Here is a 27,182-nt window from a genome sequence, read left to right on the forward strand (position 1 = left end):
CATTACACATTTTTTCTATTGAAACTCATGTAGCTGAGTTTTGAATTATGTTCACTTTGTTAGTCTTCTATTCATTTGTTGATTCTGTTGGATGCTGTTTCACTATAGATATTAATAAGTGATTTATCCATCCTCTTGTTGATGGCCTTTGAAGTTATTTGCAGGGTTTTTTTGGTACTGTAAACATTCTTGTGCATTTCTTCTGTACATGGAGGTAAAAGGTAGAAGTAAAACAAAATGTGTTCTTTACTTCCAACATAGACTTCCTTTAGTAATGAGGAGCATGTCCCTTTCTCTACATCCTCGCCAATCTTTGCTATTGTTAGACCTTCTTTTTCCCAATCAGAGCAGGTGAAATTCTATGGTGATATTTGCAATGTCCTGGTTACTTGTGGTTTTCAAGTATCTTTTATTACCTTATTTTTTTCTTCAGGCTTTCCCTCACATAAATTTCCAGAACATAAAAATTGAACATATTTCAAATTATATTCTTATTTCTTAAAGGTATACAGATTAGCATTGTTGAAAGAAATCTTGAGTTTTGGTAGTTACTTTTGATGCATTTGTTTAGACACACACACACACACACACACACACACACACACTCAGTGACAAAAATGAACTCAGGAGAGGAAGCCACTGAACTCATAGTTGTGTCCTAAACCCTATTGTTTGTTCTTTGGAGAGAAAACATGTTTAGGAAAGTGGATGCTTTATTTATTGCTTAATACCTGGTATTTCTATGTGTATGTAAATGATGAGAACACTGTTGATTTCATGGACTGGAGTTATGATCAGGCAGATATTGTAAACTAAAGGATAGTGTATGTAGCTTGGCTTTTACGAGACAGGACATAAGATCGTGGCATCGGGATGAACTATTAATGTATTAATGTAGGGCTGGCTATTGGAATTAAGACCAATGTACAGAGTTGGTGAATTTTGTACCTATATCAAGAATGATGAAAATTGGTATTATTTGCTTAGAAAATTTCACATATTTTTCAATATTTAACATAGTAAACACTTCTGAAAATCCTTTGCTTTATAGCTGTATCTAAACAGTGAGCTCTGGGAAAATTTTAATATTTCAGTTCCCATATTCATTGAAATCCAGTAATTAAAATGTTTAAGTGCATCATTTAGCTGTGAAGTAGCCTTTTTCCGGTTTTCAGTTGATACTCCCTGTGCATGTGTAAGCAATGATGACATGACAAATCCATGTTTGTTGTCTGCTGTGGTTGATTGAACGTGTGGTTGGCCTGGTGCCCTGTGTTCACTTGCATTTATCCGGCATGGAGCTATGTAATTATGTCTTCTCCGAACATATGACCTGCTGACTTGTTCACTGACTGTCTTGTCTCTTTAATGTGACCCCCATTTTCTGAGCGTTTTCAGGAGATTTCAGCTGTGAAGGAGTCTGGCCCCCAATTGTTCTCACTTAGTCACAGCAAGGGTCTGCTTCTCATATCTCCCTACTTCTTTTATATCACCATCTAATTTTCAAATTGTGCTATTCCATTACAGTATTTGATAAGAGTTATATGAATATTACTGTGTTATTTATCAATATCCTAACTTGTAGTAGGGCATTTGACATAGGGATTAATGTGTACAGCCTGGGTCTTCACTCCCTAAAATGTTATTTTAAAGTGAAATATTTCATATGTATTTTGGCTTCCCACATCATTAGGCTAAAAAATCTTATCTGTATTGTCTGCCGTTTTCTTGCTGTCCCCTTTCTGTAGGACTTCTGTAGCTCTGCTGTCTCCCTTCTGGAAGACTTTGACAACATAATGGTAACACCCCTGCTGCCATTCCTTTTTCTTTTTCTTTTTCTTTTTTCTTTTTTGTAAGTAAATAGCATCATCATTTGAACATCAGAATGAGAAGTGTTTTTTTTCTTCTTATAAGTGGTAATAGTTACTATATTCATTAATGCAGAGTTATGAATGCATTGATCATGTTCAGTTTAATGGAATTTTTTTTGGAAAGTTTTCCCCTCTGATCGCCTTATGATTTTCATTATATGTGTATATGGTGTAATCCGCAATAACTGTCCATGAGAGCACAGACCAGTTTGTGCGCCTTCATCCCAGTCCCTGCTTAGCCCGTGTATTTTTCAGCTGCTGCTTCTCTCTGTGGCAATCTACATCATCCGTAGAAGAGCGCATGGCATGCTGATTTACAGGCCAATGCAAGATACTGCAGACTGGGATTGTTATGAAGTACACCCTTCTCATCACATCCCACTCGCTGACTATTCCCAGATTCTTAACAAAATGCATCATCTCTTTTTTTCTTTCCTGGGTGGAGAATTTTTTTTCCTTTGAGCACAGGTCTTGTGTATGCATGTTGTAAGACTTCACCTCTGTTGCTTTGCCTGGGCCAGCTAAGAATGCATGTTTGCATTAAATTACTTATAGGTTTCTATCAGGTGGCCAACTCACACCATAAACCCAAGAAGTATTAGAATAAAAAAGAGCACACATCTCAGGTGGGAATGTAAGTCGCCTGGTTTTGCTGCCATTTTAATGGGTAACATTATTTATACTTTTGTGAAAATATCCTTAATTGCATATTCAAACTTTGAGAATACTTTCCTTTTGAAATATTTGTTATGTAGTCAGCTTTTGCAAAAATTATCACAGTAGAGAAAAATTCAGAAACTTAACTGAAAATACTCAGTTTTTCTTGCTATTTTATGGTGCATTAGAAAGCAGGTCAAGATTTTGTTTATTTAAAAATATGAATTAGTAACAATTTAAAAATATTTGGGAGACAACTTATGTTTGCGAAGGACATTTATTCAGTTGATAATGTCATTCAGAGGAAGTAAATGTTTTGCTCTCCTTTCACATTTCTATTTTTAAATTCTTTCATATTAGAATTAAATCAGTGTTTTAGTTAACCAGCTGTTACATTCATCACCCCACATTAGGAATTTGATAACTGTGTACTTAATGATTTGTTACAGTCCCAGCTTATGGACCTGTTAGTAAACATTCACTAAGGTCTGAGATATAGCTTTATGTTAGAATGCATCTAACACTAGCATTTAGTGTTAACTGATTTCCAATAAAATTGTATTTGAAGTGAAACCTTATAAAAATATGAAATGGAAATGATCCACAAAGCCTCTTATAATTGCAGAATTTTTTCTCTGTTTAATTGTCTGCGTTGGGGGCCTGCCTCGTAGCTCAGTGCTTTAAGTGGCTGCTTCCCCAAAGCTGTCAGGCTCAGGTGGCTGTGGTTCCATCCCCACAACTCAAGCTAGCCAAACCTGCCCTGAAGGCATTCGGAGCAAAAAAAAAAAAAAATCCTAATTGTCTGCATTCAAAGCGCCGCTAGTCCAACAGGATGACCACCCTTCTCGTTTGCATCCTCAGGGTTTGGGCTTGGGCACTGCTGCTCAGACCTTCTGAGACTGGGAGTCATAAATAAAAGCCATCCTACTCGGTGACGCAGCAGAAATTTCCTACTGATGTTCACTGTGTGAATATCTTATTTATAAATTTTCCAAAAGCAGTGTTTTCAGAAATAGTCACAAAATCTGGTTGTGATTTTCCAGATACGGATCATTTCCTTACAGCCTTTAAAGCCATTGCACATTCCTAATAAGTACTTGAGGAGATAATTATTAGTAAATTAAATATATGTCTAGGAATCCCCTAATTATGAAACGCTGCTGGTTATCGTGCATACTGAATGCTAATTATACGTAGTCCTTTTCTAGAAATAGATTTTCATATGTGCTCAGTTAATTGAGGGAGTGGCTGCTAATATAGACAAGAACAAGACCTAATAAGGTAAAAATGATATTTGAGCTTGTTTTATCAAAAATTTCAAACTTACGGAATGCGTGAAGTCATATTGTCACAAAAGCTTCTGAGTCAGCCTTTTCTTGTCTCCCTGACATGCAGCAATGAGAGAGAGAATGGTCTTGTGGGAGTTATAGGAAGGTGACTCACTGCTTCACAGCATAGTTTCTTCAGGAGTTTTTAGGAAGTGAAACTTTTAGAAAATAGAATTTGTATTTTGCTTTTAGAGGCAAACCTAAAGCAAAATGCATGAAAATGACATAAATGGGAATTAACTCAGGCAACAAAATAGAGAGCGCTTGTCCGACCCGAGACTGTCCTCCTTGCCGGTTAGTCGTTCCCTCCGCGGCTGTACACCAGGTGTCTGAGCCGCAGGAGCTGCGGCACGAGCACAGGTGTCTTGCACTCTCCCCTGCAAATACGCTTAACTTCATGTGAAACCTGGCTAGCCCCAAAGTATTACATCAGAAGCCAGCTCTGGCCAGAACTGGTGGCACACACCGATGACCCCAGTACTGGGGAGAAGGGGTGCTTATCTGTACTATCTTTTTTCCATTTGTAAAGACACGAAGTTAATGTGGCTTCACATTGTTTCAAGCAGAATAAAGACAGAGAAATTGAGTTACTTTCCAGACAGTAATTGAGGCAGAAGGAAGAAATCATTAGCATGATAGGTGCTAAACATTCCATTAGGTGCGTTTTCAAAACAAAGTATGGTTCTGGAACTGCAGAGCAATTGGGAAGTGCTTGGTAAAGTAATTTATGGTGAAACATAAACCCAGTTTACCTCTGCATCTTTAAATTACTGAACATTTACAGTGTAGACACCATGTGAGGAACTGATAAAAAAAAATGGATGAAATAACTAGAACAGTGAATTACATTCCTGTAATTCCATCTGAGCAGGAAGCTGAGGCAGGAGGATTGAAAGCTCAAGGCTAACCTGGACAACTGCATGACTCTTCCTCAAAATTAAGAAGTAAAGCTTAGAGTGTTTTCAGAAAATAATGGCTGATTAGTGACCACATGCACTGTTTGCTGGGTACAAGCTCACTTTATCCCTGTCACCCTGGCTTATCCAATTTAGATGATTGTGTGGTATATAATCTTGGTTTAACACAGCCCAAGACATCCCCACTGACATGAGAAAAATCTCAAACTCTCTGTCCTTTTCATTCATTCCCACATTATGACCTTTGTTGAATTCTTGTAAACTTTTTTACTAAGCAAATGGTCAGCCCAAGTATAAAGCACCTGGGCCACTTCTAGCACAGCATGTACTTAATAACATTTTCAAGGTATTAAGTAACTTTTTTTTTCCTCAACAAGTTGAACTATTTTAAAATAATTGATATAATCCTGGCATTATTCTGGAAAATCAAAAGTAGGGATCTGTTTCAGCCTTGATGGAGAAATAAGGACATTTTCCTTTCAGAGCAAGCACTGTGACAAGGCTTTTCCCAGAGAACCTGGGCAGTGCTAACCATCTTGGCATGTTTGTGATTTTCTCAGGATGAATATTATACATCTCAGTTACTTCTTACTGTACTTAAGTAATATGTTAGGAAAAACGGACAGTGCAGAGGGAGCATAATATGCCCACACCACGTCTAAAGATGAATTTTAGCATGTCAAAATTGTGTCTCAATTTTTTTATTCCTTTCTTTTTTTTTCCTTTAAAGTTATAATCTCTTTCCTTGAATGTTAGCTTTTGTGATTTTTTATATAGAAATATAAATTTGCTTGTATTTCTTCAGTTTTCATGATTTCAGGTAGTATTTGTCAAAGTGTTTCAGTAGTTCAAATGCATCTTATTCGTAGGAGTCTATCTCCCTCCGCCCCATGCGTTTTAGTGCATTCTTCAAGTTTCTTCAGTAAGCAAAGGACGAGCGGAGGTAGGAGAGGTTTGCTTCATATATTTGCGTGTGGCTGTTTCCTTCAAAGCCAGACAGCCTCACCAACTGATGATCACCTGTTGCTCCCAGCGGTCTAACTCATGTATAAATAGTTCAGTTTTCTTATATTGTGCAAACAATGATGATACACACACACACACACACACACACCACAATATATTTCAGTGACCTTACATGGAGTTAATGTCAGGGAGAACTGATTTAGAGTGATATTTGAGGATCTGATTGATTTAATGCTTCCATGGCCCCATTTTTGGGTGGTAAAGAACCATTTAGTTACCTTTTTTTTTAAAAAAAAAAAATTATGTATTTGGTATGGGTCCCACTAAACAGCTCAGACTCGTAGTGATCCTCCTGTTTTCAGCCTCCTTAGTGCTGGGATGACAGGCGCGTGCCACCATGCCCAGACTCCGTGGTTGGCTCAGTGTGTGATCAAGCCCTGTTCCCTATGCTTGCCTAAGTAAGTGTTTAGTCTGCTGAGCTATCTCCACAGCCCTCATTTGGTTACTCTGAGCATGATGGATTTAGACTTATGACCACAGAAGGAAATTGGGATATTTTGCTCTGATCCAATCACCTAGAGACATAGTTGTATTTAACAGATTGATGAATGTGTCTTGATTTAATGCTACTCTGGAGATTTAGATTATTGTTGAAGCTGTCATGAACAGTTACCAGAGTAGGTACACTTAGAAATTCGTGTTTTACTGTTCTATAGATGATCACCTTAGGAAAGGGTTCCGTTTATCAATGACCTCTAAAAGAGATCTAATGTGGCTTGTACATTAGGTTGCAGTGTCTCATTAACAAGTCTTAAGAGAGGCTCTCCCTTAGGTTTCTTACTGGGGTGATTTTAAGAGGCTGTAAGTCTTTAAAGAATAAGAACCCAGTGAGTACTTAAGACATTTTCATCTTCAGTATCACATCTTGGGCATCTCTTCTCAAAAGAAGGAGCCCTGTGCTGTGGAGTGGGACTCTGAAGTTGGGGCGTGGCTCTGCAGTCTGGTTGGGTGGACTTGTCCTACTGCTTAGCCCCTTGAGCGTTGTGTGTGTCCCATCTGGAGACCATGGGAAGGCTCTTCTTCCCTGGAGAACTGTAAGAGGATGAGAAGAACTAGCAGCCCACCCACAGGCGTACATTGCACTGTTAATAACATCAGTGTTTTCCCTCTTACACTAAATGCTTCTCCCTTTCTCATTGCTCAGAATATCTACACTATTTACCAAACACATAAAAATGTTTTATGTCACTATAATTTAGTATATTTTAAAATAGCATCCCTTGTAAGACCCTAGTTTTTCCTCATTATAGACACTGGGTACAGCCCTCTGGCTTCGGATTTCACACTTAGATAATTGTGTCTTTTTCCCTAGAGGAGAATTTCAACCCTGCAGTGTATTGGGAAGGTACCAGAGGGCTTCTCTGCTGTACAGACCGTTGGTAACTTAGGCTTCTGTTTGTGTCTTTGTTATCTTTGGGAGGATCTGTAGTCTTCTAAGAAGAAAAAATCAACACTCTATATACACGTAAAAAATTGATGAGAGCTAGGATTTAGTGCAGTTTGAAAGGCCGTGAGTTCTGTATTCACATATTGAGACTTGATGTCTTCCATTATTTGGATTATTTACCAGAAGCTCAGCTCAGATCCTATCATGACCTTACTATCATGCCTTGGCTTTGTTTTGCAGGGCCAGCCGGGAGACCAGGCCACGCTCTTCGCTGCACAGGCACGACCCTCCCCTCAGCTCCCCCAGTATCCAGGGCTGCAACAAGCACAGGTACCACATTTCTTCCAAGCTGCTGCTGAAATTTGTTTTAAAAGAATAAAAATAGGAAACATTAAAACTGATCCAGAGTTTCAAAACAAGATGATAGGAAATCAATAATGGTTGTTATATCGCGTATTGTTATCTTCAGAGTTAGCTGTTTAGGTTACCAGATAGAAGCATGTAAAGTTGATCAGAAAAAATGAAATTAATCATTAACTATTCCTTTCAACAAACCAATATAAATTAGTAATATAGTTATCATACCTATTGTGTGTGTGAGTTTGTATGTGTGTTTTCCCTTCTTTTCTCTTTTCCCTAGCAGTTCCTTTCTCTTTCATAATATCTATTGTACCTGATCAGATTTTATGTACTCTTCATTTTCATATACTGCAGAGTCAAGACAATGTTTACACACATGGTGGGTCTGATTTATTTCACTTATGAGTCTGGTCTAAGGGATGCTAGAAGTGTAAATGCTTTTTGTTTGAAGCAGGAAAACTAGGAAGCCGGGTGTCAACTCCCTGTCAGACCTCGAACTTAGTTACTTTTCCTTATAGATCATAATTATGATTTCAAAGAACCACTAACAGTAATTGTTGAACAAATCTCAGGATTGATAAAAAAAAAAAAAAAAGCATACAGTGTTTTAAAAAATCCTTGAATTAAAGATATAAATAATTTTAATCTATATTAATGATGGGAGATATTGGAATGTTTAGCAGTCTCAGCAATCCTTATGTTATAATGCATAATGATGTTATTCATGACTGCACCTATCATATTCAAAAATAAGTTTGATGAGCAATTATGGTAGATCAGCAAGGCCTTGGAATAAGACCTCAACAGAGCTTTTGGTAACTCATTCGTCATGTGACATTTTGCATGTTACTCTGGGGTTTGGTTTTCTTATCTGTAAAATAAGGTAAAGCTGTGGAGATTTAAGACAGCCCGTGGAGTTAGCATAGCCTGATATACACAGTAGATTCTCAACAAGTGATGTGCTTGCCTTAATATCATACTTGCTTTAACATATAATCTTCAGCTACTTAGAATTTTGTTATTCTGTATCCAGCATACTCTTAACATTTTCCTTTCAGAATCAGGAGCCCTGTGGTGTTGGCAAGACACCCGTGGGGCAGGCAGTTATTTTGGATCCATGCTAAAATTAAATCATGTTTGGCTTCCCAGGCATGGAGCCCTTCAATCCTGGTCCATTTGTGCTGTGTGCAGGAAATTTTTGTATTTGCTCTGTCTTTCAAGTCACAGCATGACTTGAAGATACAGTACCTTGAGATTTCAATAGTGCTCTACTTTGACCAGCGTTCCAGTCCATAAATTGTGTCTTGTGATCCAATAGAACCTCACATTTTTCTTTTACATAAGGTGTCAAGCTTTAGAGAAATAGGTATTATAATTTCATATTAATAATGATCAGAAAAACCAAGTATTCCAGTTACTGAAAGGAGAGCGGTCCATGCAAGTCAAAGGGGTATCACTTTATTAATAGTTCCTCATATTAATAAACAAACATCCTTATGCCATTAATAGTTGTGTTGGTAACCAATTAATAACTACTGATACATCCATCAGACCCAAAGATGTGTTGGGAAAGTCTACTTCTTTTTCATTTATATTGGGCATAGGTACCTTCTTGGGTAATTTTGAAAATAATATTAATGATGTTGGCATGTGTGGAACATTGATGTCATCTATATACTGATTATATATAGAAATATAACCTTTCCTTCCCTCAATGTAAACAGCTGATCTCAAAAGTCAGTTTAACTAAATGAAAATCCATTTATTTTTAAATTGAGATTTCTGGTGACTCACTGTACAACCAATTCATTCTATAGCCTCCTTGCTAGACTGCCTGCCTCTAGTACAGAAGTCTTTTTCATATTTTAAGTCATAAGGGTCTTTGAAAATTTCAAGGAGGTTTTCTTTGTGTCTGCCCATGTATATTAGTTTTGAAAAGTCCTGGTGGGGGAATGGATCCCTGACTCTTGCCCTGTGCCTCTCTGCAGACCATGCCCCAGGGCTACACCATGTATGGAACGCAGATGCCTTTGCAGCAAGCAGCACAGCAGCAGGCTGGTGGTGTGGTCCTGTCTCCCGGCTACAGCTCCAGGGTCTACCCAACTGCGCATTCCAACCCTGCGCTGATGGAAAGAATCAGACAGCTTCAGCAGCAGCCGAGTGGCTATGTGCAGCAGCAGGCCTCGCCATACCTGCAGCCCTTGCCTAGTTCTCAGAGGTGATAGCAGTAGAAATGATTACTGCAATAGCAGACGCGCACACTCCAATATATTGTTATGGTTCCTCTAGGCATGGTGTACTATAGTGATTTCTATGATCTTGTTTTGCATCTACTTTATAGTCTAGTGTCTCATTTTCAGTAGGATGCAGGAAAAGGTTCAGAATAAGGAATACCTCACCTTATTTATTTTATACAAGGCTCCTATAGTTCTGACCCACTGCTTTCATTATATGGGCATAACATTTTTAGGTGACATTAGTCTGTGAACTCTAATAGTCTGTCTTTTCTCCTCTGCTTTGCGTTTTTTTTACTAAAGCAACATTGACTTCTTATCAGAGCCTTCTTAGAATTAACAAGGGCCATGATATTTATAGTTTCGATACTGAGTGTGCATGATACTCATAAGAATTGTTAAAACTTAGTTTCTGCCTCTTTTTTCCTCAGGGATGATTGGTGAAACAGATTATAATTAACTCTTTTTTGGCTCCTGTTTTAATCTTATTCCTTACATAGAGGGTATAACTGTGCTGCCCATTATTGTAGCTACAACCCATAGGTGACTGTCTGAATTTAGACATTGTATTAGACCTTTAGTTTTTCCATTATCCTGTTCTCATTTCAGGTATCTAGTAGCCAAATGTGGCCAGCAGGACAAGAGTCTAACCTGTGGCCGTGCAGTCGTATGTGGCTCTGAATGTATAAGGGCCCGTTCTTGGCTTGACGGTCTACTATTTCTTGTTATTCTTACTGATTCTAAATGAGAGCCCTGCATTTGTGTTTTGCACCTATACCTAAATTATGTTATTAGTCGTGATGACTGGTGGCTGTGCTCCTGGAGAGCAGAGGCAGACATCGGCTGAGTCACTGCAGGAAGGGCCGCTGGATAGTGCTGTCCTGAAGGATGGAGCTCGCGTGGGCCTCTGCAGCACAGGGGGCAGCCGCACACTCCCGTGTGTGCGATCGGTGGCTGACTGTTGGCTCCAGGTGACCACGGAGAGTTAGGGAAAACAAATTATTCTAGAAAGCACACATTGTCTTTATTACTTTTACAATATGTTGCTCCAAAACATAACCCAAGAGCTTAAACTTCATAGCCCAAGAACTTTGGGACCAAGTCCCACCTGTGTCCTTTGCTTTTTGAGTAATCCTGAATTACTTCTTTGGCTCTGTGCTCTCATTTTTAGAGTGAGGATAATGAACTCTTGACCTCAGAGAGTTATAAATGAAATGAATAATACAGACCTTAGTACATACAGTCCTTGTTCCAAAGAAAATGTCTCGTTAATGTCATTATTAAAAGCTACTTTAATAAGTATTATGCATGATTACTATTCTGCCTTAAATAGTGTGCTTGCTGTTCTTTTAATAATGTTGTCACATCTCTTATTTTACTCCTAGTGTTTTCCCTGTTTGAACTGTACAAGTAATTGCTGATTTTTTTGTGTGGATGTGTGGACTGTGCTGGTGGCACTGATATATGCATGTGTGTGCCTAAAATCAGCCTGCATTATTCTTTGCCAGACTGAACCATCAGGCTCTGCAGCAGAGCCCTCTGGTGGCCGGGGGGATTGATGCTGTTCTGACCGCTGCACATCCAAGCCTCCCCTCGGTGTCCCTGCCTCAGGACCCCATGAGGCCCAGACAGCCACCAGCTCGACAGCAGCAGAGACTCCTCCAGGTGAGGGGCAGGATACGCGGGGAGCGGGGCGCCCTTCAATCACTGCAGAGGTGCTGCAGTCTTACAACATAAAAGAGCACATAGATGGTGATTGTGTGCTTCCAAGGAGCCCTGTGTCTCCCTTGACATGAGTAGCCGAACTGGTACAGCTTTAGTTCAAACCTAGCAAAAGTTCTCTTTTATCTGTGCATCTGCCAGGTCATGGACAGAAGAGAATATTTTTCAGAGCCTTCTTCCTCTTTCACAAATTCAAGGAGACATATGGATGCCTTATTTTAATAGTAGGTCTCAGCTTACTGAGGCGGCATTTATTTGTTTGTTTGTTTGTTTGTTTGTTTGTTTTGCAGCACCAGGGATTGAACTCAGACCCTTGCGCTTGCCAGGCCAGTGCTTATGCCACTGAGCCATCCCCCTGGCCCCTTGAGGCACTATTTAAACAGGTGCCTGCATTTTTTCTTTTTTCTTTCTTTTTTTTTTTTTTTAATTTTATTTATTTTTAGGGAAGGGTGTACAGGGTGTGCAGGGTCTCACTACTAGATCAGACTCATAGTGATCCACCTGTTTACAGCTGCCCAAGAGCTGGGATTACAGGCATACACCACCACGCCCAGTCTTTTTTTTTTTTTTTTTCCCAGTACAGGGGATTGAATTTAGGACCTAGCACTTGCCAGGCAGGCGCTTATGTCACTACTCTATCTCCCTGGCCCAGTGCCTCAGTTTGGACGAAGCATTTCGTATTCATGAAACATACACGCAGTCCAAAAAACTCCTGAACTTTCAGGGCCTTTACCAGTTTCCTAGAAGTCCATAATTTAAAAAAAAAAAAAAAAAAGTTCTTTAGTGCTGATCTGAGTTGACTGTGAAATTGGAGGAACATAGAAAGGATAAATCAAAGGTACATTTATGTTTATCTCTCTTAGAATCCAGAGACCTTTCATTTGCTTATTTGATGGGAATACTGAAGTCCTAACAACTTCCTCCTATTAACATAGCTTTACTTCTAATTTTCTTGTTTAAGAAATATATGCAGTTATGTTTATGCCTTTTGTCTTCATTAACAGTTCAGCTTCATATTATAATTCATAAACTTGCCCTGTTATTTTTTATTATTTAGTGAATACTTTATTAGTTTCTGTAATCAAATCCACATAGATAGGATCTTACATATTTTATACAGTGTGATACCCCTGTGCAAATGGAGAAAAAAAATTAAGTTTAATGTTTCTAGACCAATATGGAGGTTAATTTCTGTACAATGCCAAAAATTTGAATATATATACATATATATATATATATATCAATAATAGTAGTATGTTACGCATCAATAGCATGTACAGGTTCTGCAGTAATCTGAACGAAATTATAGACATCCAGCAAACTCCACTGAATAAAAGAAGAAAGAGAAATACCCAGAAAACAGCGAAGTTCTGTTACTGTTGTGGTACCTGGCACCATTTTTTTATTAGCTTCTTATTCATCATCTGGAACACCCTGTGTTATCAGGCAGAGATTTTTCTGGTGAGACTATAAACTCGCCTATAATCTTACCATCATCCCAACTTGAAATAAGGTCCTACTTTATGTAGGACTTACAAAGAAAGACAACTAACCTTGAGCCCACTAATGGCAACTTAACTTAGCATGACCTTGTCTCAATAAAATATAATAAAAAATGCTAGGGTTGTAGCCCAGTAAGAAGGCCCTGGTGTCAGTCACCAAAATTGCAAATAAAACGGGTGGGGCTCTAATGGAGCTAAAGTACCCACGGTCTGTGCTCTTGAGTATGAGACTAGTGGGAAAGAAACCTGTCCTGCAGGAAGAAAGAGCCGAGTGATGTGAGCATCTCAGCCTCGAGGAGAAAAAGTGGGGACCATAAATGCAAGTGATTCTGAGTTATGAATCTAGCGTGATCTCCAGAATTCTGCTTGATGGTGTCACTATGTGGTAAGCAGAAGCCAACACAAATCCTGTATAGAGCTGAGCTTCCCATAATGCCATTAGTTATAAGATGTCATTAGTTTCATTCTAATTTTTTACCTGATTAAATAGTTTAAAATTTGTTTCACAACATTGATAATGGATGGTAATTGGTCTCTGGAAGTATGGCCAATCTCATTCATTGTACAGAAATCATTTCCAAGATGATAAAAACTATTCTTCACTTGTGTAACCAATAAAATGGAAATAATTGAATGCCTACCTCTTAAATGTGTAGCAGTGCTAAATATGAAAATCCAAGTGCAGTTCTAGTTTGGTAATGTTGCTGTTAATATTTTCATTAGTACAACCATTAATAGTAGTATTTTCTTAAATCATTTTTCCCAACTTCTGAGGATATGTGTCTGAATTGTTTTTACAATTGCTGTTTGTATTTCCCTTAATTTCAAAATCGCTCATTTTGAAGTCACTAAAGGAGGTTACTACATTGCTTACTTACAGTGTTTTTTTTCAAAGACATAAATAAGGAAAGTCTTTCCTCATTGAGTAATTTTTATTCCTAGTAGCATAGTGTGTCCCTTTGGTAATTGCTTATCAATAGTAGATTCCTTGGAGATGTAAAAAGGCAATGAGTCCCTGTGTTTGGGTTGGACTTGGTCCCTGTTGACGTTTGGCTGCCTCCATAAAGAAAAATGTGTGATTCTCAAATTGAATTCATCTTTCTTGGATGGATTCTCAAAAACTCAATGGAGAGTTGATGTCAAGTTGTAATAATGTGTTTCTGGTTCAACGTTTGTCATTCATGTTGGGAATGACCCTACCCAGATCTCTGACTGGAACCCATATGCATGAGCTGTTAGAAATGCTTTTTAGTAGTAGCTATTTAGAGCTTGTTCTAAAGAAAACATAATTTAGGGGATATTATGCAAACAAAGTTGGAAAAATACAAAGGATGAAAAAAATCTTGGGTTGATATCTCAAGGATGAAACTCTAAAGGTGATCATCATCTTTATTTCTTTTTTTGAGACAGGGTCTCATTATGTTGTTCAGGCTGGACTAGACTCACTGTGTAGCCCAGGCTGGCCTTGAATTCATGGTGATCGTTGTGCCTCAGCTTTTGGAATGGTGGAATTACAGGCATATGCCACTACACCTAACCTAATCTTCTTTAAAGTTGATTTGTATTTTTCTCTTGTCTGTGTCCCACCTGATGAATATCTAGTCTGTTTTCTCTGTGACTTGGGAGCATTTTTTAAAAACTATATATTTTATTCAACTCTGTCTTTGACATTATTTCTAGTTCTATTCTGGTAGTTTATGCCAGAACTTCTCACAGAAGCTAATCTACATCATCCTTCAGAGAATAAAAGTTCCTGAGAATTACCTCCAAGTGTCACAGAGAGTAAGATTCCTACTGAGCAGCGCTCATTAAACCAGCTAAGACAGGCAGTATACAGTGGAAAGGCAAACACTATGAAGGGCATTCAAACAGTACGTAGGAAGAATGTCTCCAGATGTGTCAGATGATGCAGGCTATGAATACTGATACCAGAGGAAAAGGTCTTGGTCCTGGAGTAGCCTGAGCAGGAAAAACAGGCCTAGGCCTCACATGTAAGGGACAAAGGCAGTCTGGCAGGTGCGCAGGCAGGGTCCACAGAACAATGTTTAGCTTAGTGATGGCTTTCATACAGCTCTGTGGTCTCGTAAGATTGTAACAGAGCTCAAAATTATCTCTGCCCCAGTGAGATCATCACCTCCATTACCATCAGCATAACACTGATGTGCTTGTGGTGACACTGCTGCAGACCAGCCTACTGCCCTGCTTGTTACGCAGATGCATGAGGTTACAGCTTGTTCCATACCCAGAGCGGCTGAGATGACCATATGTGTTTCTAGCTGACGTCCGTCCTTACTATACTTTCTACAGTTATATTAGAGTGCACTCCTTTTGCATTAAAAAAAAAAAAAAGGTTACTTAAAAGTTTGCTGTATTTCACGAGCAGCAGAGCAGATGCGTACATTTTGTATTTCTCTTGTGCTTAATTTAATCTCATGTTATTTTGGACTATGTGTGTGCACACACAGGCACATGCACTTACAAAGACCCAGAAACCACGTATCCTGGGCATATAGTGGCTGCGTCACTGGGTTTTTGTAAGTACCCAGTACAGTGATCAGACACTGACAAAATCACCTAATGAGAGACAGTTCTCAGAAAATAGCCCCTTGGCTAAAATGACATGTTTTTGCAACCATAGAACTAGGTGAAAATATGGGAGAAGGAAACTCCAAGGTGACATTAGCAGCTTCCCTTTCAGGTATGATCTTTTTTCTTCTTGCAGCCTCAGCAGCCCCCGCAGCCCCAGCAGTCCTCGCAGTCCCAGAACCAGACCCTCGGTCTCCAAGCAGTGCAGCCCCAGCAGCCCCTGGTAAGACCTGCTGTTTTGGACTCGGGCATTTGGGTTTCTTCCTTGAAGGCAGGTGCGCTCTCTATGGCCATTTGCTCATAAAGAATTGAAATAGCTAAAGTATAGCCTACTAGTTTTTCCCTAGAATCACAGTTTTGTTGTATTTGATGTATTTGTTTTTATAGAAAAAATACAGATTTTGTGGTTCCGTGGGTTGTACTGTTTTCCTTTTGAAAAATTTTAAGACTGTTATATGGACTTAACCTTTTAGGATGAAGTAGCAAGGTCTCTATAAGTAGTGCTAGATTTATGCTTGAGCGTGTATGTTTAGAAGATTATCTTACATTGCTATTTACAGAAAGGATAGAGGTTTTTTTAGAAATGTGGTCTTTAATGATGTAAAGGAATTTTTTTTAGCCAATTAGAATTTACTTTGAGAATTTTTATCTAGTTTGTAATTGTCTTCTTAGTCTGTGGCTACAATACGTAGCGATTGCATTTACTGTGGGGAGGTCGTACTTGGACGCATTGTAGTTCTTTTTTCCTTCCCCGTCTTTCTCATCAACCCTGCCTTCTGCCTCTCTGTCCCCATCTCATTCACAAAAGCTCTATTTCCAGCTTTTCTCTCTAATTCTTATTTATCCCATTTTGTTTTTCCATTCCTCCTTCTCTTGTTCTGCTTCCCACTTGAAAAAGATCTCTCCACTTCTTTTTGTCTTTATTTTGCTCTCTTTATATTTCAGGTTTCCTCATATAAAAAAAAAAAAACCATACAGTGTTTATTATAATTCATTAGCTATATCAATCAAATTTGAAAATGTATATGGCATCAAAATTTTATAAACCTTAGCAATTCACAATATCCATTACTTTTGGGAGTATTATATCCCTGTTTCACTATTTGCTTTCTACTTTCACTTAAGTTGTCCTCCTAATTACTTAGGTAAATATCTTTTAAAAGATAGCATCTACCACTGCCAAGAGCGATTGTGTCACTCACCACATAGTATTGGGAATACATGTGAAAATAAATGCAGTGGTACCTCAGTTCACAATCTTAATTTGTTCTATGAGTTTGGAAAAGATGGCCTTGTTTATTTGGGAAAAATGGTTGTGGTCATGTTTGTCACTCAATGCAGTTTGCAAACCAAAACCAAATTTTGCCCAATGCTTCTGTTTATAAGCCAACTTGTTTACAAACACAAGCGTCCATAACCCAAGGTACCACTGTACTCAGAAGGAAAAAATATTGAGAAGACTTTCCATGTGACTCAGCAGTGCAAACTTTGCGAGTACCATGTAGGATAAGAGGTGCCTGCACATGTCTCATACTGGAAAACACTGGTGTGGCCGACCTTTAGCCCTGTATCTGGGGACAGATGGTGTCACAGCTTTGCAGAAGAGCAGAAGCAATGTGGTCATCGGTAGTACATTAGGAAGAATTAGATTAAAATTCAGTGTTCAGAGGACTATGTCCAAATGAGACTGACAACGTAGTGTGATCCGCTGCAATAGCACCATTCATCGTGCACTGACCAAGCCTCTCTACCTTGTCCAACTGGAACTCCATTTTTAATTTTAATTTAATTATCATGAATCTTTTTTTTTTTTTGTGGAACCGGGGATTGAACTCAGGCTCTTGCGCTTGTGAGGGAAGCGCTTATTCCACCGAGCCATCTCCTTGGCCCCAATTATCATGAATCTTAACTTTCATTTTATCCCTGATCCTTTATGATGGCTATAGCAGTGTTTGCAATCCACTTTTAAAATTTTTTTAAAGTAGATGCAGTATCTACACATTCACTAACTGCTTCTTTATCATTAGAAGTTCTAGGGCTGGCCAGGTAGCTCAGCAGACTAAAATGCCTGCTTAGGCAGATGCAGGGACTGGGGTTTGATCCCCAATGTGCCGTGCTGGCCCTGCCCTCAGGGTGCGCTGAGATGGCAGTTGAGACTGGGCATGGTGGAGCATGCCTATAATCCCAGCACTTGGGAGGCTGAAAATAGGAGGATCACTAGGAGTCTGATCCATGTAGTGAGACCCTGTAGACCCTGTACTAAATAAAATACATAAAAAATTTTTAAAAAGAAGTTCCTTGGCAGGAACTGGTTGTTTAGGAGAGATGCCTATGATTGTTATGTTTTCAATGTAAGTTCTAGTGTACAAGTTTTTAATTTTTAAAAATGTACAACTATTAGAGTTTAAATTCTTTCTCCAGCTATACTCAGTATTCTATCATATATAGCATCAGTTAAATTCAGTGCTCTAAAAGCATATATTAAACATATATTAGGCAGTACAAAAATTATTGCAGTCTCTTTTACAACAAATTGTGGTGGTATTTGATAGAAATCAAAAAACTTAATAATGCATATGCAAATTACATCATATCCATTGCTTGGAATATTTATAGTGCTGACTCAGCAAATACCCTCCCCTTTTTTTTTAATTATACTTTGAAATATAGCCAAATCTCATATACAGCCCAGATGCCCATCAACCGAGGAATGGATTTTAAAAAAAAAAGTGATGTTTTTATATAGTAGAGTGCTAAGCTATAAAGAAAGAGGCTTTTGTAGTTGAATGAACACAAAGACCATACTCATAAGTGAAATGAATCAGACTCACGTGTGTAAACATCATATTTTCTCCTACTCTTTTGATAAGAAACTGAAAGAGTAAATAAAATCCAAAAGGTATAATAGATATTATGAACAGGAAAGAAACTGCTCCAAAGGAAAGAACAACTGAGGTGAGGGAAAGGAGAAAAGAAGTGGGGGGACATTTGTGGTGTCAAGCCGCTAGTGAGTCCTTGGTCCCTCTAGTGCTCTGCTGCTGTTAGCTCAGCAACTTCATCTGCTGTTAAGCATTTACTGTTTCCAGCTCCAAGAGTCGTGCTCATGGGGTAGGGGTGTAGCTCAGCGGCACAGCACCTGCCTGGCAAGTGCAAGGTCCTTAGTTCACCTCCCAGTTTAAAATCATAAGTAAACACAAATAATAGTGCTGCTAAGGATATTTTGATATATTTTATTTTTTAGTCTTGAAAAATAAGAAGAAATTATCATATATGTATCTTTACAATAGTGAAAGCACAAAACCTCGATAATAAGAAAAATACTATGTTTATTTATTTATTTATTTTTTTGTATTTTAGGGAAGGATCTACTGGGTGTTTAGGGTCTCACTACTAAATCGGACTCATAGTGATCCACCTGTTCACAGCCTCCCAAGAGCTGGGATTGCAGGCTCTTGCCACTACACCCAGTCTCAGTCTCTGGCTCAGCATGCCACCGGGGCAGGGCTGGCAAAGCAGCCCAGGAATTGAGACCCTGGCCCCTTCACCTGCTTGCAGGCACTTTAAGCCACTGAGCTATTTTGCCTGTCCTATATTTCCTTATATCTCTAGGTATTGTTCCTTTTCCTATTGTTTCCATTAAAATTTATGTATCTAAATACATTTCCTTTCACTTATCATAAATATCTCTAGCAGATCCAGTTCCTCTAAGTGGCCAGTATTCTGTACTCAGTTCCTCCCTCTGCAGAGAAGAGGGCAGTCCACTGGCTGCTGAGGCCAGCGAAGCCCTGACTCATCTGGGGTTCTGACTGGTGCTGGTACCAAGGGAGAAGTAATAGGCACCACCCTCCATGTGATAGTCCCTGCCACTGTTTGCATATTTTCTCATATGCAATAGAGACTGCCACCCTACCAGATGTTAGCAGCAGGCCAAAGAAGAACCAAGTGTGCTCCCTTCAGAAGACCTAGACTTGTAGGAGATGGTTAAATAGCAGCACTGCATGTGGAAGCTTGTATAGGTACTGAGCTGTGCGTAGAGGGGGCTCCAGAGATTGTATTAACTTCCTAGAACTGCCCTGCAAAGTGCAAAAATGGAGGGACTTCGTGCAAGTTTATTGCCTGTCAATTTGAGACAGGACAAGTAAGTCCAAGATCAAGATGTCCACAGGGTGAGGTCCTTCCGCAGGCACCAAGGGAGTCTCTCTCGGGCTTCCTCCGCCCAGCGCCTGGGAGCTCATTGGCCATCTTTGGCCTTCCTTGGCCTGTTGGACCATGAACTCTGCCTTTCCCATCTGGGAGGCTTCTCACAGTGTGCCTGTGTCTCTAAATTCTCCCGTGTTAGGAAGACACTGCTGGTATTAATAGAAATGCCGCCTTGCCACCCTGTTTTGCACACGAGTAGTGTGAACAGGAAGAGCCAGCAGGAACCATGACACTGCTGTAAGAGCAGTGAAGATCTTACCCTGGTGGCCCTGGAACCCAAAAAAATACCTGGATTCTTTAAATGTTAGCCGACTCATTTGTTGACTATGCTAGCAATAATTTTTAAAAATCCCTTTTGTAAGTATAAACATATCTGAATCATCTGAGAGTTAGTATGTAGGCCCGTCATCGAATGTGCTGCTAAAAGGGTAAGTTCAAGTTCTGAGATTTAAAAAAAGACATGATGGCACTTAGTCATGCAGAAATTACTAGTAAGTCACATATTTTTGCCTTGGTAATGATTAAGCATTAAAAAGTAAATGAATTTTACCAAAACAGAACTTGAAGGATCCAAGTTTTGTTTTGTTTTGTTTTTCTCTAAGTTGAACAGGACCTGATATGCCCAGGAAAGCGGTTGTGCTACCTCAGGTGTTGCGCTGTGTTGTGTCTTGGCCTCAGCAGGATATAGCTTCCGCCCCTAGGAAGCTCGGAAGCCAGAGTGCTGGAGAAAGGTGGTGGCTAGCTTGTCCCCAGCACACATAATGCAGGTGCCCACGCAGCACTGAGGGCCCAGGAGCAGTCCCTGTTCTGTGTGCCTGAAGAGTTAGGGGGTAAAACTAGCTGCTCTTTGAAGGGTGAGGGAATCTTGAGGAAGGTGTAAAGTGGGGTGCAGGGTGCTTGAGGAGAAGGCATTACCACCTGCAAAGGCACAGGCGTGAGAGAGGCCAGGCTCATCATCTGAATGGATAAGATGCAGCCCAGAGAAGCACTTCCCATTCTGTTTATGACCTTCAAATAGGAAATACAGGGACTGGGGAGATAGCTCAGTGGAATAAGTGCTTGCTTGGCAAGGTCCTGAGTTCGATCCCTGGTACCACCACCCCCACAAAAAAGAAAGTACTAAATACATATAAATTATCAATTTTATGACCTCTGGTAAACCCTAATGAACCTATTTATTGACTTGTTTTAGTATCGGCAAAGTTCTATCTTCTACCACATGGTGATTTCCAAATCTAGCCAAGCATCAGTCTCAGAGAACCACTGAGAATTCAGATTTCTAGGGTACATGCATTCCTAATTCAGAAAGTCTAAGGAGGAGCCCCAGGAGGGTCACTCAGAAAATTTCTCCTGATAGTTTCTTGCTTCCTTGGCATCGTACAGGTCCAGTCCTGCAGTATAGGGACGTGATTTGAAATGCTCAGCAGTGTTTATTTTGGGGAGGGGAACTGGTCACTGCTGTCTTCCCTGGTGGCTCGGGGCTCCAGAATCAAAATGTGAGGTCTCTTCCCTGCTTGTGTTGTGTACAGCGGAGGACACATTATCAGGGTGGCTTCGAGAGGAAGCCTGTGTTTTTTACATCCTGTGCTAAAAACTGCAACTAAGAAGATTGAAACAGAGATCTATCTGTCTCATTACATATTTCTGGTCAGCATTAATGAAGTGGCCTTGAGCCTTCTCACATAGTTATTATGGACCAAGAAACTTTTCTATGTCTATTTACTATTTTAGAAATTAAAGCAGAAATATTAGAAGCATTTAGTGAATTACTTTAAGATACCCATTTTTCAGTAACAGAAATAACATTTTTTATAAAAAAAGATATATTTTTCAAAGTAAAAAAAAATTAGAGAAATGGCATTAACATTTAAAAAAAAATCTTTTAATGCCTGGCTGAGTAGAATACATAGGCTTTGTCACACTAGCGTGCCTTACATCGCTCCTGGAAAACTGTACTATACACTCAGAAGACAATGGACACGAACAAAGCAAATTCCTGTCTTCCTATAGTGACAGAAATGTTTGACTTTGCAAATAACATGACAGTCTTGAGGATTTCCCCTGCATCTTTCTTTGAAACACTCTGAATATGTTCTACCTCTTTTTTTATTTGCTTGTTTTCTTTGTGTGACTAAGGTGATCGAACCCAGAGCCTTGCATGTGCTAGGTGAATTCTGTGCCACTGAGTAGTCCCTGCAGCCCTGTGCCAGCCCCCGGAGTCACTCAGCAGCCCACTTGCCCCTCCCCAGCCCGTGCACACACACAAGGGCGGGAGCTCTCTCGGTTCCTCATTCCCACCAGGGTTCTCAAGATAGGGAATCTGCTCTATTTCATTCTGTGGAGCAAGTTTTAAATGAACAGAAGGAAGGCAGTTAAGCATTTGTCACATGAACAAATGTTCCATATTTATCCACTGTATGCCAGTGAATCAGTGTAGACATCTGTGTAGCCAAATACTTAGAATTTAGAATTATTTCCAAATAAGTTAATATTTGGAAGATAGTTTCACACTTGGCGTACCCTGAGGGGGTGGTGGGTAGGTGGGGAAGTGTTGCCCGAAGGCTACCAAGTATAAGGAAGGACTGCTGGCGATGTATTGCGCAGCATGCTGACTATAATTAATAATAATGTACTGTATACTGCAAACTTGCTAAGAGTATATTTTAAAAGTTCTCATTATGAAAAATGAAAACTATGGAAGGCGATGAATATGCTAACTAGCTTGATTTAATCATCCCATGATATATATGTATAACATTGCATTTTACCCCTTAAATATAAGTAGATTTGGGCAGTGAAGCAAGGTAATCGTGGTTAAGATCTTGGACTCTGGATCCGGAAAGTTTAGTCTGAAACCCAGCCGCAATACCTAGAATGATTATGAGCAAATCACTGAACTCCTCTGAGCTTCAGTTTCCTCATCTGTAAAATGAGAATAATAGCAGGAAGAGTTCACACTCCCTTATACGTGTTCCCCAAATTCAGATGCCACTGCAAGGGCAGAAGTACTCATAGAAGCTGGCCTGAATGGGCATAAGGCTCTTTGAATTTACCCTACTTGATGTGAATGCTGTTTGTTTTGCTGCAGAAATTACTGTTTGCTGTGGCGTGCTGTCGTACATTTAGGCTTTGTCTATGTATTATGAATGTCGCATAGTAAACCATCTATATATCAGATATCAAAACCTATCTGTCCCAAGGACTTTCAGTAAGATGTGGAGGAGTTCTGCTACATCGAGATTAAATTGCTAATACATACAGACAGTATCAGGATACATGCTGACATATAGTAAGTATTACATAAGGTTTTGTTAAATAATGCAATCACTTTTCTGCATAAGCATGGTAACAGTTGAATAGGAAAGAAACACTTTCATTTTTCCACATAAATAACTGATTCATTTTTATTGTTTTTTACCCTCTGTATTTGGGCAACAGAAAGAAGGAAAGACAAGCTGTGATTTTCCTGCCTTTGCATTGGGAAAAGTAGTGACAGTGGTTTAGGGAAGACTTCATCAGCTTTGTGTCTGCTTTTAGTAATGAGGGAGGCTGTGGGAGTTGATGGCACTTTAGACTTAAAGATTCTGTTGATTTGTACTGCACGCCTGTTGGGTGCCTGGCACTATGGGATGCATGGGGCTACATGGGTCTAAGTCCCACGGTGCTCACTGTCTGGCTGAAGAGAAATGACCTGAGCCTCGTGCTGTTCCAGACACCTGGTGATGCTCACTCATTAGAATTGTCAGATAAAACATACAACTTCCAGTTGAGTTTGAGTTGTAGGTAAATAGTAATAGTGTAAGTGTCCCAAACACTGTATTGGACATTCTTAAACTAAATCCAGTATTTGTCATATGAAGTATCATATGAAGTATACTTAGAACTAGAAAAATACTCATTGTTTATCTATAATTCTCATTAAGTGTGCATTTTGTGTATTTTCTGGCAACCCTACTTATAATCCTATGCTATTTTCTGTCATTGGCAAGCTGAAAACAAATAGATGTTACTTTTGTGTAAGGTGCTTGAAAATATTGTATTGGAACAAAACTCTTCCAAACATGAACAGGACTAAGGGAACTAACTGGGGTACAGCCAGGCATGGTGGCTTCTAAGGCCACTGAAGCAGAAGAGGGAGAAAGCCAAGAGAGTGGCAGCCTTCCTGCCCCAGAGAGTCAGGGATGCGCTGTGCCAGCAGATGCCCGACGTGGAGGACATTGGCAAGGCCAAAACAAAGCTTACTGTGCTCTCTCCCGGCTGCCTGGAAGCGTCCCTGCTTCCCTCCAAGTGAGAGGGCAAAGGGCGCCATCCAGTAGATGCCGCCCACACCACGGGCTGGTGAGGACAGCACAGTGCGGACGTGCCTGCGACTAAGCAAAGGCCTCCTAGGTACAGCAGCAATAAGCCAGGAGGAGAAGGGGAGAAAAGATCAAAGAGGGCCGGGGAGATAGCTCAGTAGAATAAGCGCTTCCCTGGCAAGCACAAGGGCCTGAGTTCAATCCCAGTTCTGAAAAAAAAAAAAAAAGAGAGAGAGAGAGAGAGAAAGAGAGATCAAAGAAGCCCAAGAAAGTGGCACCCTGGTATTTGCAGGTTAAGAAAAATACATTGGTATGGACATTCATTCTAATAAAAAGTAATTTTGTTTCCACTAGATGCTCCCCCTCCCTCTTTTATTTGGATAACTGCCACACATTCTTGTTTCAACTGAACAGATAGAATCGGGACCGACCACTCGTATTGTACCTGCGGGAAGATGCTTCCCGCGGCCTTGGCACTCACCTGCAGGGCCCTGGAGTGCTCATTCTCCTAAAGCTGGCAGACTCGGTCCTCACGCAGCCTCATCCTGGCCTAGCAGTGGCTACAGTGTACTAAGGAGGAGTATTGCCAGCCTTCATCTTGCGTTGCGTGGGGAATCTCACACGAGCCTGGCCCGAGCAGTGCTCTGCCTCTCCAGCTTGTTTTCCCCATTCATGTAGGCAAGGTCTGTAGGAATTGAACAAATATTCTCATCAGAGAGCTTTTGTTTTGCTAACAAATCTATTCCCAATGCCTTGGTTTTTATTTAGCAAATTGGTGAAGGGTAAGATGACAGTGATCTTTGAGCTTTTCAGGCACCTCTGGAGTGTGGACTCCATTGTCAGGACTTTTCAAATAAATGCCAGCTAGTTCCTGGACAAGTGGGACACTTCAGAGGTTTACCAGACATACAGCAGGGTGCACGTGTCAGGATGGCCCTTTTTATCTTGATGTATGTGAAGCGCATCACAGCATGCCTGCCCCTGGGATCCCGCCTGTTCTTGCCTGTGATGGCGCCATGGGCTGACTTCCCTCCTTTCTCCTGTTGCAATTGCAGTTTCCCAGGCAAGGCTTGCAGCAGACGCAGCAGCAGCAGCAGACAGCCGCCCTGGTGCGGCAGCTCCAGAAGCAGCTTTCTAGTAAGTACTGTCTGTCGCTGAGCCCGAGCCAGGGGCTTCCAGGAAATTAAAAGCAAGGAAGCAAAGGACAGTGGTGGCCCCTCAAGAATGGCACTGGTTTCCATGGTACCATGTCCATGTTTGCTTTCATCTACAGTGTTAGCATCTTGTCTCCATTTGTTTGGATTAAGGCTTTAATCTTCTTTTCTTGGTAAAATGTCTCCCCTCCCTCCTTCTTTTTAATTCAGCAGTGGTGTCCTGTTTCTTCCATCTGAACCTGGAAATGTTTCTTTTCATTCAGGAGATCCCTGTAAAACTGCAAGTGTCCTGCCTAGTTTTGTTTTGCTTTGTTTTTGTGTTGCCGACCCAGGGCCACCTGCAAGCCTGGCAAGCGCTGCACCACAGAGCTCCACCCCAACTCTTGATGTCCTTTTTATAAAGCTGGAAATGTTCAGGGAGTAGCTGTAGGTGGCCTCCTAAAGGCTTTCGGTACTGGGAGGTCAGTCCTAAGTGGTGCCTGCTGTCCCCACTGCACCGTGCTGTCCTTCCTAATGAGTCAGAGAAATCAAGCCCTGCAGTACTGCAGATGGCATGGAAGGTGGCAGGGCAGTATGTTCTTCCCACCGTCTTACCTGTTGTGTTGTACGGGTTATTTTCTCTTAAGTTGGCTGCCTTTCTAGAGCACATACCCCAGGCCCCCACTTCTGATACCTTGTTATCTCAGTGGCAGTGGTCTGCTCCTGTGATTCAGATCATTGTGTGCTGCATTCATAGGACAGGTGGTCCATTTAGCAGTGGTGTAGGCCCTGTGAGAAGCCGAGCATCAGCTGGAAATCTCGCTACCTCAGTTCTGGTGGCAGCTGTGGTGCACTGTCACAAGTGTCAGTACTGTAGAGATCGTGTAGTTTTTTCATGTGTGTGGTTAGGAGAGAGGCTAGCAGTTTACTCTGGGCCTCCGATCGTATGTCTCTACAGTACAGAGTGAAGACTCGTTTGTGCTGCAAACAGCGAGGTGGGTTTGGCAGCCTGCTGATACCATCAGAATATATATCAGTTTATACCAATGGGCAGCTTGATTTGAGTCTAAATTTTCTGCCTGGCTGCTCTATGTGTTGATTTCCCGGCAGAGGAAATGACCCCATCCACCCACCCCACACACACACGCCTTGGTGTCTCTGCCACTGGACATACCTAAGCTCTTTGTTTCTATCTTTAAAAATATTTTTTCCCTTGTAACTGCATTTAATTTCAGTTAAACCAAATAAATCGACATTTCTTTTTTGGCTATGATAATAGGTCTGATCGGTTAAACCAATTTGTGACTAAAGTTTCATGGCATTTTATTAATTCCAGAATGATATTCTTGCTGAAAATACACTCTTAAAGTGGAGTTTTGTTTTTTTTTCCTAGTGTTTAGACATAAGTACTTATGATTTTCCTGCATTAGTACTGCTTGGGGTAGCTTGCTTACTCTTTACTGTTCTCCAGAATCCAAGGAACGTAGCGCCTGTCATTTATTGAGTGCACTCTTAGACACTGTGACTTTACATGCATCAGTGCCCTTATTTCTTTCACAGCCTGTGAGGTCAGGTATTCTCACTGTTCCCATGTTATAGATGAGGAAACGACTGAAAAATAGGAACACTGAATGATTCCCCCAAAGTTATTCAACTAATGGTAAGAGACAGAGCTGGGACTTGAACACAGATGGTCTTCCAGAGTCCACTTCTTAACCACCGTATATACTCTGCTGCTTGGTATTAACAGCTATGCCACCCTTCTTGGTTGAAGAGCCAGCTGGTGCCACCCCACAGTTCTAGAAAGTTCTATTTGTAATGGTGCCATGGAATCGGGGCCTCTGAATTGGAATGATCCAGAGTTATGTAAGAAGTTTGGTGGCTGCTGTCACTTTTCTGTGCTGTGCACAGGTGCATACATGCATATATATGCAGGTGCACACTTGAGCAGCCCAGACATT

General features: G+C 40.4%; 1 protein-coding gene across 1 annotated transcript in view; it reads left to right on the top strand.

Annotated features, from left to right (window-relative positions):
* Positions 1-27,182, top strand: part of Med12l (mediator complex subunit 12 like) — a 327,698-nt gene that overhangs the window by 297,527 nt on the left and 2,989 nt on the right. Inside the window, exons 39-43 of the mRNA XM_023704067.1 lie at positions 7,427-7,516; positions 9,535-9,764; positions 11,289-11,445; positions 15,727-15,813; positions 25,144-25,225. Of these exons, the coding sequence (XP_023559835.1) occupies positions 7,427-7,516; positions 9,535-9,764; positions 11,289-11,445; positions 15,727-15,813; positions 25,144-25,225 (646 nt within the window). The remainder of the gene's footprint in view (positions 1-7,426; positions 7,517-9,534; positions 9,765-11,288; positions 11,446-15,726; positions 15,814-25,143; positions 25,226-27,182) is intronic.

The sequence above is a fragment of the Octodon degus genome, unplaced genomic scaffold, assembly GCF_000260255.1.
Source record: "Octodon degus isolate 3935 unplaced genomic scaffold, OctDeg1.0 scaffold00186, whole genome shotgun sequence".
Classification (NCBI taxonomy): Eukaryota; Metazoa; Chordata; class Mammalia; order Rodentia; family Octodontidae; genus Octodon; species Octodon degus.